This window comes from Nyctereutes procyonoides, unplaced genomic scaffold (assembly GCF_905146905.1).
Source record: "Nyctereutes procyonoides isolate TBG_1078 unplaced genomic scaffold, NYPRO_anot_genome, whole genome shotgun sequence".
Taxonomy (NCBI): domain Eukaryota; kingdom Metazoa; phylum Chordata; class Mammalia; order Carnivora; family Canidae; genus Nyctereutes; species Nyctereutes procyonoides.
Genome location: NW_026575125.1, coordinates 35,733,186 through 35,753,991, shown reverse-complemented (window position 1 = coordinate 35,753,991; position 20,806 = coordinate 35,733,186). Strand labels below are relative to the sequence as shown.

The 20,806-nt window shown below is 35.0% G+C and overlaps 1 protein-coding gene across 3 annotated transcripts in view; it reads right to left on the bottom strand.

Annotated features, from left to right (window-relative positions):
• The window catches only part of USP9X (ubiquitin specific peptidase 9 X-linked), a 483,762-nt gene that overhangs the window by 86,154 nt on the left and 376,802 nt on the right, over positions 1–20,806 (bottom strand). For all 3 annotated transcript variants that reach the window (XM_055337517.1, XM_055337516.1, XM_055337518.1), the window contains 10 exons: positions 19,999–20,252; positions 14,258–14,403; positions 12,111–12,190; positions 9,437–9,549; positions 7,927–8,145; positions 5,232–5,347; positions 4,777–5,028; positions 4,565–4,703; positions 3,306–3,458; positions 2,332–2,436 (listed from right to left, as the gene is read on the bottom strand). In XM_055337517.1, coding sequence (XP_055193492.1) covers positions 2,332–2,436; positions 3,306–3,458; positions 4,565–4,703; positions 4,777–5,028; positions 5,232–5,347; positions 7,927–8,145; positions 9,437–9,549; positions 12,111–12,190; positions 14,258–14,403; positions 19,999–20,094 — 1,419 coding nt within the window. In that variant the 5' untranslated portion in view covers positions 20,095–20,252. The remainder of the gene's footprint in view (positions 1–2,331; positions 2,437–3,305; positions 3,459–4,564; positions 4,704–4,776; positions 5,029–5,231; positions 5,348–7,926; positions 8,146–9,436; positions 9,550–12,110; positions 12,191–14,257; positions 14,404–19,998; positions 20,253–20,806) is intronic.

The following is a 20,806-nucleotide window of genomic DNA, read 5'->3' as shown; positions in this document are numbered from 1 at the left end:
AAAGGAGAATCAATTAAGAACACCTATTCAGGGGAAGCCACCATAAGGGGAGGAAAAAAGACAACAAACTGGGAGAAATTATTTGTGACACTTGAATTGATAAGGACTATCACTGAGAATGCAAAGAACTCCTACAAACCACTAAGAAAATAACCACCCAATAAGGAAAAATTAGTCAAAAAACTTCAATAGGGTTTTCACAACAAAATAAAGAATAGAAACATATGAAAAGATGTTGAACCTCAATAGTGATCAAGGATATAAGCAGCTATATCACAATGAGATATTTCATACCAAGCAGATGGTCACAAATCAAGAATTCTGACAAAACAACTGCTGGCTAGGATGTGAAAATCTTGATGGGGCTGTACAATAGTATAAATGTTTTGAAGAACAAAGACTTACTTGAAACTAAACTAGGCAAATACCTAAGACTAATCGACAAGTCTGAAATCACTTGCTTCCAGTTTATAAAGAACTACAAGGCATGACCTGGACTTCATGCGTCCTTTGAATCATCTTTTGTAAAAAGTTCCGATACCTTAGAAAACAGTGCTTACGACCAAATAACCTGTGTTTATAGTAAATACCTGCTAGGCCAAAGGGGATAAAAATAATAGAACCATGTTTGTATTTAGACTACTGTTGTATTTAGACCATCCTTAGAAGAGGAGGGGGTTCAGGAGGCTGTATATTTGACCTCTTTCTTCTTTCCTTTTCCCATCACGGCCATCTTGGTCAACGTGCACTGTGCCACTTCGGAAGTCATCTCAAGATTAAAACTGAATGGCAATTAACTTTAGAATACCCATGATAATAGGTTCTATTATTTCCCCAGCTGCCTTTGATAGATTTCAAACTGAATTTTTCCATAAGGCAATTATTTACAACTTTAACGTGCTTAAGATTCAGCTGAGGGATCCCTGGGTGGCGCAGCGGTTTGGCGCCTGCCTTTGGCCCAGGGCGCGATCCTGGAGACCCAGGATCGAATCCCACATCGGGCTCCCGGTGCATGGAGCCTGCTTCTCCCTCTGCCTATGTCTCTGTGCCTCTCTCTCTCTCTGTGACTATCATAAATAAAAAAAAAAAAAAAAAAAAAAAAAAAAAATTAAAAAAAAAAAAAAAAGATTCAGCTGAAAATGTTGCTTAAAATACAGGCTCCCAGGCACCATAACAAGCAATTCAAATTTAATTGGTCTGAGGTACAAGCCAATAACTCACATTTTTTTTCCTTCAATTGTGAAATACACACCAAGAAAGGTATAAATGTATACATAATCTACATAATGTCAACACCCGTGTAACTTACTACACAGGTCAAAAATAACCTGGTAAGCAAGACTCTAGAAGCTAGCTGGTCTACTTCTGAAGTCTATGTTATGCAATCAAGGTATATGAATTCTTGTGTAATTTTATTCCTTTTTTCAACTTTATTAGACTTATCCACGTGGCTAAAATGCTCAAATTTACTCTTTCTCACTGTTGTGAAGTGTTTAAATTGTAGCAACATTATACAGTTTATCCATTCTACATAGCAATTTTCTTGCTGGCTATTACAAATAATTCTGCTACAAATGTTAAACATGTATCCTGGTGCACTTATACGTGAGTTTCTCTAGAGGATATATTCAGAAGTCAAACTAATGAGTCATGAGAATCCTCCACTTTTTAAGAAATATCATTCTATATCCAAGACGGTTGTAGCAACTTATGTTTCCACCAGCAGGCAGTGTAACTAATTTTAAACAAGATACCTTTTATCATCTAATGCCAGTTGCTAATAGAACATCCTTCATGAGCACTGTTATTGCCCTAAAGTTATATATTCTTAATCCACAAATTCATCAATCGTGTTTTTTACAAACCTGGTACTAGCAACTATAGAGAAACCGCTACACAATACGGCCTTAAAAAATGCAGATGGTACTAACACAGATATCACTGTAAGGGCTCTTGGGCTACCTTATGAATTACATTTTGATTTGTCTGCGCGTATCACCCCAAAATATCAAGCTATTGGTAATCCCTTTTATTGACACTATTTTTTATTGCAACCAATCATCCTTCCCTGAAGTCCTACAGTGCACCAGAATCTATAAAAAAAATTCAAATTGCTAGGGGAAAGGAATCCAAACTCACAACCTGAGTTTGAAAGATTACTTATTTATGAGGACCTATTATAATAAAAATGAACATTAAGTGCTAACTGGAAAAAAAAAAAGACCAATTCCTTCACACCAGAAAATTTCTCAAGTATGTATTGTCTAAGAACAACTCATAGATCTAATAATTTTATTAAAATGAAGTGGCATTACTTTACTATGCTATTACCTTAAAGCAATCAAAAAGATGATCAAGCTGTTCAGGAGAAAAATCCCATGCTAACTTTGCCAGTAGATCATGTACATTCTTCACAATGGCTTCATGTTTCCCTGCCTATTGAAAAACCAAAGAAAACATAGCATATTTCAATTTGAACAGCACTCAAGTTGTATATACTAACCACTGATAGCTGTTAAACTATTCCCATCATCTTCATCTAAGTGTGTAACATAAGGAAATCCCTAACATTTTAAATGCTTTAGAATTGGCCTCTAAAACCTGACAAATTAAATTCCTTGATATACATGGCTAATGTGTACTTTGGGAATTAATGTGAGCCTCTATTATAATTTATTGAATTTAGTGTGCCAATTTTAACATTCTAAGTAGAACAATAAGGTACACCACTGGTATTGTTCAAAAACTGTTACCTTAAGCACTCAAAGGGAAAACTGAATGTTTTCTTGCTACAGACTCAAAACACAAAGCTTTGTAATCTAACTCAACAATACTTCCCAAGTGATCCTAGTAAAAATGCGTTATTGAAGTAGTCAAAGTGATTTGAATCATCTAGTTTCTTAAATCAAAAAAGTTATCCTTCAGCAAAGCTATAAATCCTTTGGATTACATACAACAGGTCTTCATACATAATCTAGTGATTTAACTCTACTGGCATTAAAGTTTTCTTTGAATTAAGTTTATGAAGAAACTAATGTAATATTGTGTAAATAAAATACTTCAATCAAAAATTTGTAGTGATTACTAAATTTAAAATCCACCTACAAATTGGTAACCTGTACCAAACATACAATAAATGATGAATATATTTAAAAAGATTGACAGGATTTCTGTAAATCAAGAGCAGTTAAATGTAGAGGAGTCTAATAATATAAACGTTCATCTTGTTTCATGACTACTATATTCCTTTCATTTTTAATATCTTTCTTTTAGAAACCAAGTAGTCACCATCTGAAATTTCTTACCTGTGCTGCCCAGATATTATCAAGATCTTGTAAAGTCAGAGCTTTTTCTTTGATGACAAAACGAAGAATCTTTTCTAGCTTTTCTACATACTGTGGTTGATGCAGACTATCTCGCAACACTATGGATAAGATATTATTCTGCTGTATCCATTCCTAAACAAAATTTAAAAACTTGTTTCAAAGAAGCTGAAACACAGAAGCTTTTTTATTTTTATTTTTTAAGATTTTATTTATTCATGAGACACACACACAGAGGCAGAGACACAGGTAGAGGGGGAAGCAGGCTCCCTCTGGGGAGCCGATGTGGGACTCAATCCCAGGATCTGATCACAACCTGAGCCAAAGGCAGACGCTCAACCACTGAGCCACCCAGGCGTCCCACAAAGAAGCTTTTTAGAATATACGTATGAAATACAGTTCACACTTTTAAACAACATTAGTAGGAATTTAAAAATGCAAAATAAATACACTAATGTATTTATTAAAAAAGCACATAGGCTTATGTGCTTTTTTAATTCAAAACTATGAAAAGCCACTATAATTTCATGAAACTTAATATTGCACATACTGAAATGTATCCATGACTCAGAAATAGTGCAATTATTTTGAAAATTCAACTCCAGCATTTATGCAGTAAAGTAGTATTTAAGTGCAGTAAGCACAATGGTTTAGGTAGAGTGGGTACAAGACCCATTTTAAGATCTTTGGTTTCCTTACATCAGATGGGATTCTGGTGAAAACATGCCCTTTTAATTTTTTGCTTTTATTTATTCATCAGTTATGCTACTATTGCTTATCCATTGGCTCTTTAATCTTCCAAATAATCCTAACAAGGGATATATTATCCTATTAAAGTAAGAGTAATCAGGCTCAGAAGTGTGAGAAGTGGAACTGGAATTAAGACTGCATGCTTCCCAAGTCTGTGTTTCTGTAACAGTATGCTATGTTGCTGACTGGCATTTATTTAATATTGATACCAATAGAACAAAATTCTAATAACTTACAATACAAAAATGTAATAGTTCATACTGTGTAACTTTATAGTATTCAACTTAATAAGTATTTACGCCCCCCCCCCCAAATATGCTAGCGAAATATACTTTTCAGTTGGTAAAGGTCAATTTTTATTCTAATATGTTGCAGGTTTGTTTGTAAAAATACAGGAAATATGTTGCAATGTCAAAATGCCACAGAAGTTTCTAAACACTTGATGCCATTTTCTCCTCTAGCACTTATAACAGAAGAACCAAAGGACTTACTGCCATTCGTTCAGCTGTGAGCCACTCTTCCTCCTCAGGGTTACCATGCCGATGAGTATAATAGGATACACTAGATATCACCTTATTAACCTCATTCAGTGCATTCATCTTCCCATTGAAAGACGATATTTGCAGTAATCTAGAAGAGAAATTCAGTGTTAAGTAGGATTCTAAACACTCGCACAGTTTATTTCAAGAGGAAAACATCTTACCTAAGTATCATTTTTAACCTAAATATTTCTAAATTTTTTACAGTTTCTTCTTGTCCTGGAACCCTTGAAGCTAAATTCTTCAAAGATTTAATAATCATGGAAAGAGCATCATTTTTGGCTTCATTCTTTGCTTCTTTTTTCAGCTCTTCATCAGTTAAGTTTTCTAAAAACTGTGGGACCATTTCTATTACTGGAAGAAAGTACTTTTTCACTGTATGAAGAGTGAGAAACTCATAGCATTGCCCAAATGGTCTGAAAGAAGAAAGACAAAAAAACTCTTAGAATATTTGCTTTCCTACAATCAACTAGGATTGAACTCAGACTTACTTATATTACTTTTAAAAAGTTACTAGTTATCAGTTAAAAAGGAAACCATAATTTAAAAAAATTTTTATCAAGGAATTAAGTAGCAATTCCTATAATACACGTAAGATTCACTTAAAAACATAACTTACTTAATAAGGGCTGCAATTATTTGAACATTTAATGCTGATCCATTAATAAAACGATCATGCAAAATCTGGAACCCATTTAAAGCGCCGAACTTGTTGAGAAGATCCACCAGCCAACCCTGTAATACAGTTAATGAAAGAGGCTGACTTCCTGATTTTAAGGAAGAAAAGCAGCATCTGAAGTACTTTCTTGATTAAAACAGGAAATTCAATAAAAGAAAATCATTATGTAAAATCATCTTTGAAATACTTCATATTATTTACAGTAATCCTGTGAGAAAAAAGCAAAAGCAACAGTACAGATTAAATCACTAGGGCACAGTTGTTTGTACCAACAGAACTCATGAACAGGAATTAGATACCAGGTTTCTATTTCAGAGATCCCACTGTAGGAGAAAATCTTATTATCTGAAAGTTATTTTTAAAAACTTAGGGAGATTAAAAAACTTTAAAAAATAAGAAAAAGATATTTGGAAACCAAAATTAATGTTTGAATTTACTTTTTATTGTAGTTATAATTAAAAATTCCCTATGAAAACAATAATCTTAAAGCCCGAGAGTGAAATATTAATTAAAAGCTAACCCTGGTATTTTTGTTGCTCCTAACTAGAACATGTTGGCTGATGCTTTTGCTGGCTCATGCCAATTCTCAGCTTAGAGTTAACCAACGATCCAATAACTATGGACTGTCTTTCAAAATCTTCCCTAAGGGACAGCAATCACTCAAAGTCCAATACAATTAGGACAGCCAATGGTTTGTGTAGTTAAAAGCATGCTTACATGCAAAAAAAGAGGTTATATACATATCTAAGAATCAAATTGATCAAAAAATTTATGTACCCAAGATAACCTTTTATACCTTGGTTTCTTTTAAAAGGCCACATTTTAGAATCCACTGAGGGAAAACCAAGGGCAGGGAGGAGGTAATTTCGCTACTAAGTCTTAAATACAAATAATTTCTACAACACGTACTTAACAAAAACAAAAAAATGTGTCCAGGACAAAGGGAAATGAAGTATAAGGTAACGCTTTCTTTCTTTCTTTTCTTTTCTTTTTTTTTTTTTTGTTAGGTAATGCTTTCAAAGAGACTTATGTTAGCTAAAGGTGGTTTGTTTTCTTTTAAAGGTGGTTTTGATAGGACTTTATTTTTTTTTAATTTTTTTATTTATTTATGATAGTGAGAGAGAGAGAGAGAGAGAGAGAGAGAGAGAGAGAGAGAGAGAGAGAGAGAGAGGCAGGCAGAGAGAGAAGCAGGCTCCATGCACCGGGAGCCCGATGTGGGATTCAATCCCGGGTCTCCAGGATCGCGCCCTGAGTCAAAGGCAGGCGCCAAACCGCTGCGCCACCCAGGGATCCCTTGATAGGACTTTATATCTAAATTAAATTCTGTACTAAATTAACCATTTTTCTATTTAAGTTCATTATAGTATTCTCCTATCTTTTTATTTGGTCTTAAAAAGTTATTTCTAAACAATTTAAAACTTGAGCATTTTAATTTACAAGTCCCTTATGGCATTAAGCAATTCTGTACTTCAATTTCCCCAGAAACTAGAATGAGACTGATAGGCTGATACGCTCAGTAGTTATGTACAACACGAATATATAAAATAGTGTATGTGCATAAGGTTAAAAAAAAATTCTAAAGCGAATCTTACTAAACGTTTTCAGCTTTGATGTTATGTTTAAGCAATTAGGAACACTGTAATTAATAATACTCAAGAGCTAGGCATCAAAGAAAGATATAAAGAGATCTTCAGCCAGAAGCCATCTTAAATCAAGTTATTCCCTGTGAGTCTCATGAAGATTATCATTGAACTATACAGCAAAAATCACAGGTATATTTTGGAGATTGTAACTGTTTAGATACTAATTTGATTTACCAAAACAAAAACAGGCATGAAGTGGCAAATACACGAATCTTGGGAAATATAAAAAAAAAAAAATCCCAGCCCTCAGTTTCACACATTTTCAGGATTTCCACTTTTAACAGAAATAAACCAAAGTTTTATGTATAAATTCAAATTATCTTGTCTAGGTTTTCCTTTTTATAATGCCCATAATATTAAAAAGTCTCCCTAAATTCTAAAATTTAAAAACTATATATTGTTATTTACTATTTATTAAAAGATGTATAGTTCCAGGATAGATTTTGTATACTGTTTATGCCAATATAGAACATTTACATTCAAGAACTTTTACACTGATGTATACTACATATATTTCATTGATACTTATAAATTTTAGTTTCTTTCATTTATAATTTCTATAATTTTACTTTTATGACACATTATTAGACATTTACAGGATATACTTGATCCTCAAGTCAAGACATTGGAATATCTACAGTGATCATGGCCAGGGAAGGGGGCAAAGTCGCCTCCTATTCTACCCTTATTTATGACGAAAATTATGGCCTGCTTCATATTAACTCAATTTATGACTATTTCCCAAGGAGCTGGCAAGAAACAATGGGGATTAACTGTAGAGAAAGCTAAAAAAACACAATCCAAAACAATTTTGTCAATTCTGCTTCAAGTAAAGCTGGAACGGAAAAAAGAATCCAAAACACAAAATAATGCAGAATCCCTTCAATAGGAACGTGAAACTACTCTTCTTCACGTTAACAAGCAGTTCAGATCTTTTACAGCTCTGTTGGAGACCAAAACTGTATTAATTAGAAAATAACAAACCAACACACTTTTGGTGATCGAGGGTCTGGAGAACGAGCAAAGAGTTCATCTTCAGGCAACTGAACACTTGAGGAAACGGATTCACACGGACGTGTACCATTGTAGATATGGAATTTGCAATGAGGATTTAAGGCCATGGAGAGAAGTTCTAGAAGTGGAAACCAGTCTTGGGACAACTTGGCCACACATAGTTCCACCAGGCGATGAGTATTGTTGATAATACACCTCTGTATTATATAAGGAGGAAAAGTGATTTTTAGAAGATCAAAACACTGTAACTCCATATAGAAATACCTTCCTATCTTAACTATATTTTAATTATGATCACTCCATTTTTTAACACTGATCATTTGAATTGTTTAATATTAGGATCAAACTGATATACATCAAAAAACCAACTAACATTTACTATCCTTTATATAGTACCTGCTTTAAAAAAAAACACTTGCAATGGCTTACAAAATGAACAAGGTACTGCTCTACATCAACAGATAAGATGCAAATTTTTTTCCTCTTTGGAATTTTCACACTAGAGGCAGCTATTCTAAAATCTACACAGTATTTTATTTATCTAAGATGGAATTGATTTGCTATCTAAGCCTCAATGAAAAAGTCTGATAGCACCTCCAAAGTTTCCATTTCCTTACTTATAAAGTTACACGTTGAATTTGAAGATGGGATTTCTGTGCTATGGTTCTATCTGAAAAATAGTTCACAGAGCACAAAAATATCTGCTTCACAATTTATGACTAGATTTCCACAGTATGAATAGAGAAAGAGAATTCAAATAATTTTGGCATTCTACAGACCTAAGATACATGACTTTTTTTTTACTTTTTAAAAACTCTGAAGTTCCATTGTATCTTATAATCAAGGCCTTGTAGTTTCTTCAACTGAAGGTACTGTAGAGAAAACCTGTGTTTGCCTCTGCCAATCACTTGGGCATAGCATGAACCTGAGACCACTTTATCCATTTAAGGAGTTTTTTTTTGTTTCACAACTATAATCTGATTTCAAATTACAAAACTCTTTGAATGCTGGCCTGTTTAAATCTTCAGGAGACTTTTACCCCCTCTAAGATACCATAATTGACACATATGGGTTTCTTTCGCATCTCTTTCTGTATGGCAAGTTTATTTCTCTGCATTGAGCCTTTGTGTCCCACGTATTTGATTCCCCACCTTAGTTAGGTGTTTTCCTTCCTTGGTGGTCCATAAAATAAATGTGTGGTGCATTTCACAATTAATGAAACATGGTGAACAGCCTAAGGTCACAAAGCACCCAGGAGACAGATTAAACCAAAGGTCTCTAATTCTAAATCTCACACTCCTAAAAGATTATGCTTCCCTTTGATAGAAATTATAATTTATAACAAGTATTTTTAACGTTTCTCAGTTTTAGACCTTTAATTCAATTAGTGGATCAAATATACAACCAAATATGTATTTTACATATATATGAGAAAACACAGGCAACACTAGGAAAATCTGATTATTTAAAGTCAAATGAAAGACTCACATGAATTTCAAACTTCCAGCCACTCACTGCCTCATCTGTAAGGATTTTAGTGAATGATATTGTTAGCCCATCCCGGAAAAATCGCTGACATGCTTCACTTTTAACATCAAGGCCTAAAAAAAGGGAAGACAATTAATGTAAACAAAGTATTTTTCTGGTTGTCTCAAAATGTCCAATTATATGATAAAAAGTATTAATTTACTGAGAGGTAAGAAATTCAGACTAGCTTTGGAAAAAACTCACAGCATTATCTATCATTATGAGGTCAAAAAGATAAACATACATAGGTATTATCAAAGTTCCTATGCATCAAGAAGGTAGCTGATTCTGAAACAAACAAAATCAATGAATTTCAAAACTATTTAATTGAATAAAAGCACATCAAACCAAGTAACAGCAAGGTGGACTGCAAACATTTCAAATTATGACAACAGACCTTAAACACAAAATGGTTACCAGTGCCACTGAGAGGAAATCTAAGTGCTTCACAAAATTTTACTCTCTGAAGATAAACATTAAACCGTAGGAAATGATGTGTTTTTTTTTTTCTTAAAGATTTTATTTGTTCATGAGAGACACAGAGAGAAAGAGAGAGAGGCAGAGACACAGGCAGAGGGAGAATCAGGCTCCCTGCAAGAAGCCTGATGCGGGACTCAATCCCAGGACCCCAGGATCACGACCTGAGCAGAAGTTAGATGCTCAACCACTGAGCCACCCAGGTGCCCCAGAAAATGATGTTTCACAACTATTTTTAAAATCTAATTTTAGTTGTACATGATTCATTAGACATCAATATCCTTAAACTATTTTACATAAGTGTTTCATTGAGTAAGATGAATGGTTTTGTCTCAAGTCTCTCTTGACTGTCCTAGCATCTATGCTTCTGTATAGTTTTGCTTAATTTCATCTTATTTCAGAAAGGCAACACAGCGACATACCCTACACCTCACCAAACACAAAGAAAAACCTTTTCTCATAATTATTATTTTTCTGTCTCAGAGAGAGAAAGAGTGGGGGAGCACACACACTGGAGGAGGGAGTGTGTGAAGGGAGCGAGAGAAAGAAAGAGAAAGCAAGCGACAGTCTTAAGCAAGCTCCATGCTCAATGCAGAGCACTTAATTTGGGGCTCAGTCTCAGGACCCTGAGATCATGAACTGAGCCAAAAGAGTAGGATGCTCAACCAACTGAGCCACCCAGGCACCCTTTGAAAATCTTTAACTCTTGAGGACAAAGGGAAAAGCCACTCAATTTGTATATAAAGTGTTCTAGGATTTTGATTGCACGAGAGGACACTGAAACTCAGGATTGTATTTAAAAATCTGAACCTTTCCTAAAATAAACCATGGTCCCAGAAAAGAAAGATAGTGGGGGCTACATGTTCAGTGAATGTCAGTGAATAGTAAATAAAATACCATTGTGTGTTCTTACCTAGCATTGTACAGCCAGGAAGTACAACATGCCTCGTGCAAAAATCTTCAAAATTTTGCTCAATAAATGTGTAAATGAACAAAAGAAATTTGGCAGTAAATAACTGTAATCTGGAAATGTATTTTTATACTTTACTAGATTATTTTTACAAGATTAAAAAGGTGTGGAGAGACATTCTTTAAATAAAGGAAGGTAATTATTCTAAGATGAAGGAAGTATCACCCTTGCCATGGAGACAAATGTAAGCAGAGTAATTTTTATAATAATCAACTTCAATTTTGATAATGCCTAATGACGGAATACATCCATAGCTACCCTATTTCAGATATTGAAACGTTACTGCCATTTTCCTAATTTCCAATGCCTTAAAAATGAAGACCATATTACAACAGTCGTCCTTTACTAAGAATTCAACTGTACCTAAAGTAGACCCAAGTCATTAAAAAAAAAAAATCTACTGTCAAGCTTTCACTTCTATACAAGGTAAAAACATCAGACCTCATCTTTCATGCTTTTCTTTAAAAAAGAAATTAGATCTTTTCTGTATATTTAAAAAAATAATCAACATGCAAACTAGACAATTATAAAATACTGAAAATCTAAAAAATCTAATAAAAATGAATATATACAAATTTTATATATGACTTCGGTGAGTTCACAAACATGCCTGAAGGCTGTCCAAAGGATCTGAACCCTTGTTCTAGGTATGTATCATAAGCAATAGCAAGAAAACTTAAGTTAGATGTTCTAGTCCAGGAATATCCAATAAGGCTTTTTAAAAATATTTTTATATATTGATTCATGAGAGACACAGAGAGAGAAGCAGAGCCACAGGCAGAGGGAGAAGCAGGCCCCCCAGAGGGAGTCTAACATAGGGCTCGATCCCTGGACCAAGATCATGCCCTGAGCCCAAGGCAGACACTCAACCACTGAGCCACCCAGGCTTCCCCCAATAACTGTTTATAAGAGAGGAACAAAGTCTTCAGGGATGAAGTGAAAATGTGTTAGTAGTGGGGGGATCCCTGCGTGGCGCAGCGGTTTGGCGCCTGCCTTTGGCCCAGGGCGCGATCCTGGAGACCCGGGATCGAATCCCACATCAGGCTCCCAGTGCATGGAGCCTGCTTCTCCCTCTGCCTGTGTCTCTGCCTCTCTCTCTCTCTATCATAAATAAATAAAAATTAAAAAAAAAAAAGAAAATGTGTTAGTAGTATACATTATGAAAAGCATAAGAACATCCAAACTTACCTTTTTTACTAAGATCAATAGCAGCTTCTAAAAGCACTTCTAATTCCCCTTTCGGCAAAACTGGAACCACCCATCGAGGCCTAAGAGTTTTAAATAATACAAAAAGATGTTTATTGGTTGCACTCTAAAAGAAGCACTATAAATGAGTTACTAATTATACTTGTCTCACCATGAAAATATTAAATAATAAAAAATGTTAAAATATTAAAACAACAAGGTTGGCAGAATATCTACTTTGTGGAACTAAGCTCCATCTGTTGTCTCTACAAAGGGAATTTTTAAAAAACTGTCAAACAAAAGATAGCAAGGGGGGAAGGAAATTATTTTAATAACAGAATATAAAACTAGAGTAATAATCAAGTATCAATTAAATGGATACCTATTGTTCACGTTCATAGGAAAGTGCTCTTTCAGGATTATGATGAACCTCTTACCTGCCTTCAATTTCCTCACAAGGCAGCAGCATTTAGGTGGAAAATGACAGATTTCTGCCTCAATTTATAGTCAGTTATTCCTGAAGGTTAAGGGAGATGTGGCTCTCCAAGTCTCTCTGCCACCACAGGTACCCTCCTCCCTCCAAGAAGGATGCAGTGAGCACCCAGGCAGTGTTTTCTCTGGCCGCAGTGGCAGCTCAACCATCTCCAAGGCTACTTTCCCCTACCCTGATGACCCTTTCTCCTCACCGCTCCCCAAACCCTTGTTTTGAGAAAAAGTGCTCCATGACTATATATTCAAATGCATACCACCCTTGTCATTGTTTTTATTCACATAAAAACACCATTTGTATTTATCTTCCCCTGAGAATTTATTTGCTAATACACAATTTTGTCCTTAAGTCTGCATAATAAGTACCCTTTACTAACCACCACCAATCACCTGACAAATCAAAAAGCAACTATAAAACCTTTTGCTAGGTCTCTGCTCTAGAGAAAACATACTCAGAGACACTAAAATAACTACAATTTCTGTTTTTTTGACTACAACTCATTGTATACCATTATTATATGTATCTACTAAAATTACAAAGTGTTCTTTCAAATATACTATTACAGTTAAAAATATAATAGGAAAAAATTTCAAGATAAATGAACAAGTTATAAAATGATATAGTAAAAACCTCTTATCCGTAGAAAAATCAATAAAAATGATAGTAAAAGTAAAAATAATCTGAAAAGCATACTTCTTATGGTTAGTGATTTTTTAAGATATCTGTACAGAAGGAAATTATAGAACTTTATCAACATAGTATTTCCATGTTCAACAGTACATACATTACATATATAATCAGAATTTGGGGGGGGGAGGCAAGGGGTTTCTATGTATTATATATGAAACAGAAACTGATTTTTTAGAAAGTGAAAAACAACAAGGAAATTTAGTAAAGTCAAATGCTTCTAAGTTTATTTTCCTTACTTTCCTTCTCTGCTTTGGTGGCAGTGGTGATGGGAGGATTTGTCACACCTCCCTAGCACTCACTTGTTGGGCCCCACAGCCTTGGTGAAGACCACACCCATGTGGGGGTTCCCCAACACACTCTTCCCTTATCTTCTTTAGACCTTTTTCTACCCCTGCACACAAGCTTAAACTTTCACTCTCAGAGTTGCCCACTACAAGTATAAAAAATTATTACTTCTAACTTGCCCCTGAGGTGAAGATCAAGAGAAACAAAAAGCTGAGATGGTTAAATGCCTCAGACTACTCGAGAGTTCATAAGGGGCAGGCTGTAAGGAACTCAATGTTCTGATGACCTGGCTTACCTCAGGGACCAAGTAAAAATTATGAAAATCATCCAGCAGCTGTAGCAATTAACGTACCAAAAAAGAAAAAAATGAAGAAAGAAAAAATCTTCATAAACTCTGAAAGAGGGAAATCACACATATGGTTCTACTTCAGAAACACACCAGCATGGGTCATCATCATTAATCTGAAAACTTTATTGACACTGTTACTCCCTTCCTTTCCTTAAATCCATTAAGAACCACAGGTTACAAAGTATTTGTTAAGCACTAAGATGTTAAGGCTATTAAAGAGGCAGTGTGGCTACAATATTTCTGTCCACTCTTTCTCTTATTTACTACTAATAATTATGCTGAGAACTGTTGGTTTTCCTGTGTATTACACATATTAAGAAAACAAAACAAATTCACCTATTGATCATGTCATCCAACTTCGCCAGGTCAGTATGTGGAAATGCAGGTTCCTCATCTTCAAGCTGCGGTGGGGCATCACCTTGACCTTGTTCATCTGGGGGAGTTGCCGGGGAATTTTCATTGGAAGAATCAGGCGATGAAGTCTTAATAAAAAATTAGATTATTTCAGATTTAGGTTTGTATAACATATGTACAACATCTAATAAGTCAAACAAACACAGTAAAGGGAAAATTTTAAAGATAAAAATCACTGTATCTTTATGATGTTTCAGGTGGTCTCTGTGATATTATACTTCAAAATAATTCCATTTAATTCTTAACAGCCTAAGAAGCATTGAACAGCCATTTAATAGATGAAAAACCAAACTTGGACATTAAGTAACTAGCCCAAGGTCACACAGATTCAAATCTATGGTCAGGATTTGAATCCAGGTTTAGCTCTGAAGTTTGTGTTCTTAACCACAATGTATATTGCTTCTCTGCTTCCATTTCCTATTATATGAGCCCTGTCACAACAGGAATTATTGTACAAATATGAAACAATGCATTTCACATTTCACAGACAGAAGGTTCTGAATTCTTTCATTTTTTTAATTTGAAAGGAAAAATTTTTATTCAGCAATTTCCGTAGTCTCAAACGACTACCCAAACAATTATTAAAACTTCATGGGACGCCTGGGTTGCTCACAGGTTGAGCGTGTCTACCTTTGGCACAGGGCATGATACCGGAGTTCTGGGATTGAGTCCCGCATCGGGATTCCTGCATGAAGCCTGCTTGCTTCTTCCTCTGCCTATGCCTGTCTCTGCCTCTCATGAATAAATAAAATCTTTAAAAAATAAATAAAATTTCATAATTGCTGTTTCTAAATAAGCTACATCATTTTCAACTAATAGGTCTAATTTTATTCATTTTCATTCTTCATTTTTAGCATCTTTCTCTTTCCTCCTTTAGATATGCATATTTCTGAAACTAAGTAAATGAACTTTATGACCCTTATATTATTACTTTAGAGAGCAGATGGTATTTTCTCTTTTAAACTGAAACAAATGTAAAATTTTTTTTTAAAGATTTGTTCATGAGACAGAGAGAGAGAGAGAGAGAGAGGCAGGCAGAGACATAGGCAGAGGGAGAAGCAGGCTCCCTCCAGGGAGCCTGATGTGGGACTCCATTCCAGGACCGGGGGATCATGCCTTGAGCTGAAGGCAGATGTTCAACCACTGAGCCACCAATGCAACCTGAAACCAATACAAATTTTAACCTGATTTTTGCTCATGTGTTCTTGAATTTTCTACCCATTTTAGGCTGATGGCCCTTATGGAAAAGAAGGATCCTCTCCCTATCATTTTATTACCTACTGAACAGCTGCATAAGTAAATGCACATATTGAAGACAGCTGGGCATATCACCATTAATATGTTCTACTTACAAAATTTATGCATGAACTTATAGAGCCAATTTGCAACCAAATGGTGAACTTTTATTTAAGATGGTAAACACTGTCCAGGTGCTACAGAGCTAGTCCCAAGACAAAAGAAAGAAATCTATATATATATATAGCACAGAACTCAAGTGTTAGAAGCCCAACAGAAATATTAGCACTTAAAATATGTTAGGAAGTCTGCTTATTTTTTTTTTTTAAAACCCTCTCCCCTGGTACATATGTATTATGCATGCTCACAAAAATCATAGATAAAAGTAACTAAAACATGTAATACCACACCAATAGATAAGCAACACTGACATTTTTAATTATTTTCTTGCAATGTTTGTTCGAAGAGCCACAAATCTCATCTAAATTTTAAAGTCGAGATTTTACCTGCTTAGGTAAAATCTATGTCCTTTTCCATTCAACATTTTTTTTAAACTTTTTTTTATTTATTTATGATAGTCACAGAGAGAGAGAGAGGCAGAGACACAGGCAGAGGGAGAAGCAGGCTCCAGGCACCGGAAGCCCGACGTGGGATTCGATCCCAGGTCTCTAGGATCGCGCCCTGGGCCAAAGGCAGGCGCCAAACCGCTGCGCCACCCAGGGATCCCTCCATTCAACATTTGATTATTTCCCTACATCGTTAAGAATCGTTTTTTAGGAGGAAACTGAGTGGGGAAGAAATTAGAGAGGAAGACAAACCATGAGAGACTCCTAACTCTGGGAAACAAATAAAGGGTTGCAGAAGGGGGAGGTGGGTGGGCAATAGTGTAACCAAGTGATGGACATTAAGGAAGGCACAGGATGAGATGAGCAGTGGGTGTTATACTATATGCTGGCAAACTGAATTTAAATTAAAAATCTGTTTTAAAAAGTTGATTAAGGGTCACACAGTATTAAATAAGATAAAATTAAGGGATATTTAGTATTTTGCCTTTTTCTTTTAAAGATTTATTTATTCATGAGAGACACAAAGAGACTGAGAAAGAGAGAAAGGAAAGGCAGAGACATAGGTAGAGGAAGAAGCAGGCTCCATGCAGGAAGCTCAATGTGGGACTCCATCCTGGGACTCTGGGATCACGCCCTAAGCCAAAGGCAGCTGCCCAACCTCTGAGCCACCCAGGCGTCCCAGTATTTTGTCATCTTTATGCCAACATTAACAGAGCTGTAATGACATTTTTTTACATATAAATCTTTGTGGTGAACTTCAGTTTTTCCTTAGGATAGAATCCTGGGAATATAATTACAATAATAAGTTTATAAACTCTTTTAGGAATACTGACATACATATTGCCAAATTACATTCCAGAAAGTTTGCACCCTCTGATAACCACACCCAGAGTTTTCAACCCACAGTACCTTTGCCAAGGAGGTTTCATTCAAGACCAAGTTCCAATACATACTAGAATTTCAATTTTTCTCCTATAAAAAACACCCTTTAAAAATTGTACATCAACTGAAATTTTTAATTTATCTAAGAAATTCCTTTTATGCCAACATATAAAAAGCATATTCCAAAAGGGACCCTTAAATTGGATAATTATTAATGCTATAGTTGATTTTCCTTGGTGTCCAATCTTGTGAAGTAACTAAAATTCTAACATTAAAATGTAGAGAATAAGAGAACAAAAGTGAGGGATTCTACAGATAGCTAAGAATGTAATTTTTGTTCTTTTAATCATCAGTCAGTCCACTCAAAAAAACATCAAGAGCTATAAGAGAACATAAGGCAGAAGCACAAACAGGTGAATATCACAAACCCAAGAGCTCTAAAAATTATCAAATGTACCTTAAAATAAAAGTAATAGAATAGAGGCTTAATATCTGTTTAAAGCCAAGCAAGCCACAAGCACTGCAAAAGAAGTTAGGACTATGATTATTATTCAGCCATAAAAAAAAAAAGAAAGAAAGAAAGAAAGAAAGAAAGAAAGAAAGAAAGAAAGAAAGAAATCTTGCCATTTTCAACAACAGGAATGTATCCAGAGGGTAAAATGCTAGGTCAAATTTAAGAAACAAACAAACAAGGGAAAATGGAGACAAACACTTCTTTAAAAAATTTTAATTCCAGTATAGTTAACATACAGCAGACTATTCAATATAGAGAACTGGTAGCTGCCAGGAGAGGTAGATGGGGAATGGGTGAAACAGGTGAAGGGGATTAAGAATACATTTATTGTGATGAGCACTAAGGAACAGAATTGTTGAATCATGTTGTACACCTGAAATTAGAATTTTTTTTAAAAGATTTTATTTTTTTTTTTTTGACAGAATAAGCAGGGGCAGTGGGAGGCACAAGGAGTGGGAGTCACAGGCTCCCCACCAAGCAGGGGGATTGACTTGGGTGATTGTGACCTGAACGCAGATGCTTAACCAATTTAGCCACCCGGGCGCCCCAAATTATACTTGAATTTTAAAAATAATTAAGTAAAATGTTAAACAGAAAAGAGAGCGAAACATACTGAAACTCTACTACCTCATTGTTTTGTTTTTTTTTTTTTCAAAGATTTTATTTATTCCTGAGAGATGTAGAGAGGCACAGGGAGGAGAAGCAAGCTCCATGCAAGGAGCCCAATGTGGGACTCGATCGCAGGACTCTGGGATCATGCCCTGAGCCGAAGGCACTCAACCACTGAGTCACCCAGGCATCCCTAGCTCCTGGTTTAAAATAGATTCTTTGGCATCCAACACAAACCTTTGACTATGTTTAAAGAAACCCAAACACTAGGTAACAAATCTATGACACAAGAAAGGCTTAACAACTCTAATACCTGTGACTATTACTTCAGTATTTTATGGCTTAAACGTGGAAACTGGAGAGGAAAAGGAATAAAGGCAACATATTTATTTGGAAAAATAAAATAAAAACCTGATTTGCTCACTTCTCTAAAATGGCAGACAGAAAAGAAGGAGGGCAAAGAGAGACAGAGAGCACATGTGCATCTCTTTTGTACCATATCTGTAATAGATTATCTAACCTATAAAAACTGGACAATGAGAACTTATCCCCAAATGACAAATTTAAGTACCCTACAGTAACAATATTTTTGCCTAAAAACTTATCCATACAGAATTCTACATAAACATGCACCAACTGTAAGCCACATGTCTGTCATTCATGTGTATGCACCTCAGCTATAAAATCACTTGTAAGTGTTGAGCTGCACGTCACAAATTTTAGTATGTTTGTCTTATTTGGTTATTAATTGATACAACTGCATATATTAGAAAAAGTAGCTGAAAAGCAATTATTAAACTTCCACTTCAAGAAATGAGAAAAACAGGAAGCCAAATTCCAAGGAAATGAAAGGAACAATGATAAAAGGTTAAAATATACAAGTGAGGAGGGGAGAGAGAATTGAAGCCAAAAGTTGGTTTTGGAGCAAGTTTAATGAAATAGATGAATCCCTAAGGAAATAGTCCTCAGAAGAGGGAAGGCAAATTAGCAGTATCAGAAATGAAGGAAGAGAAATTACCACTGACTTTGAGACATTCAAAAGATATTAGGGAGGATATGAGAACAATTATACCTCAATAAATTTGAAAATCTAGATGAGTGTATGAATTCCTTGAAAAACACAACTTACCAAAAGAGAACACAAACACACACTCCAAAAAATAAGATCAAGAAAATTCCTCTAATAAAAAAAGGTGATGAATCTTTATTAAAACCTTCCTACAAATGAAACCCCAGGCCACATGGCTTCACCAATAAAATCTTCCAAATGATTAATGAAAATGCAGAAATCATACACAAATTCATCCACAGAATAGAAAAAAATATTCATCTGTGAGTTTTAAGGCCAGCATAAAACCTTGATACCAAAATCTATTTTGTAAACTTTGTAATCATTATTTCACTTGATCCTCTTCACAATCCCATTAAGTAGTTACTACCATTATCCCTATTTTAAGATGAAAAACTGAGGCTCAGAGGTTGTATATTTATCCAGTCATAAGACTAGTATAGTGAAAAGCTCAAATTTGAACACAAACATGACTTGAATCCAATCTCTTTAACAGGCTACACTGAATGATTTAACACTTTACTCTGGAATTGATACAGAGGGCTTAAATATAAATACTTCATTTGATAACTAATTGTGTAATAAGTAAGACACGAGCAAAAGAGGGGCTACATACTCAAGCATCACCACCCACAGTGCTTGAGCATTCTTATTACTGTGTGAGACCTATATTTACATTTCTTAAGTTTTATGGTTACTTCACAAATTATTCAGAACATGCTCCATTATTTAGTATCACATAGTAGACATACCAATGTGGCTTTAACTAGTATCTTAAATGTCCTACCTGATTCTGTTGGAGGGGGGGCTGAGACTGTCCATCAGGAGCCTGGCCCTGGCTGTCATTCCCTCCTACTGGAGAGCCACGAGTCGTGGCTGTCATACTCGACACAGGGCAGATCTTTGCAATTTTGTCTGCTTATGTAGTTGTCTTGAGAAAAGAAATTATAGTCCACTTATAGAAGATGAAGTACCAGCATTTGTCAGTCTTAAAAAGCTCCAATTCAAGAATAAACCATCTTGCAGAGACCATTGCATAACCTACAAGAAGAAAAACATTATATTTGTTTTTTATTTAAAAATCATGAATTAAGGAACTGTTCAATTTTAGTATTACCAGTGAATCTAGTCAAGATAAGGTGGCTATATAATGAGAGGGTGAGGTGAAAATCTAAAGTCTCATTAATACCATATTCAACTTAAACTGGTAATTGTAGATCAGTTTGTACCAAAGCACAGGCTTATATGTTTCAGCTTTCTTCTGGGATCCCAAAGATATATTATCAAGGTATTTATTTAGTTGCCATTTTGATTCAATCATGGAATGACAAAAAACTGTCTCCAATTTGCTAATACTTTCAATACACTGTAAAATTACGAATACTCCACGCATAAACCAGGTAACAAAAGGTTATTTTTAAAAACATTTCGGAAAGACTGTACAACTAACGTTTATCACCAGTACTAGGGCATTATAAAAATAGTTTTCGAACAAGATTATAACAGGTTTTAATAGAAACTTTAAAACTTTGGGGGGATTTTTGTTTGGAAAAAGTTCAAACTATATACTACTATTCCAAAAAACTCAATGTCTC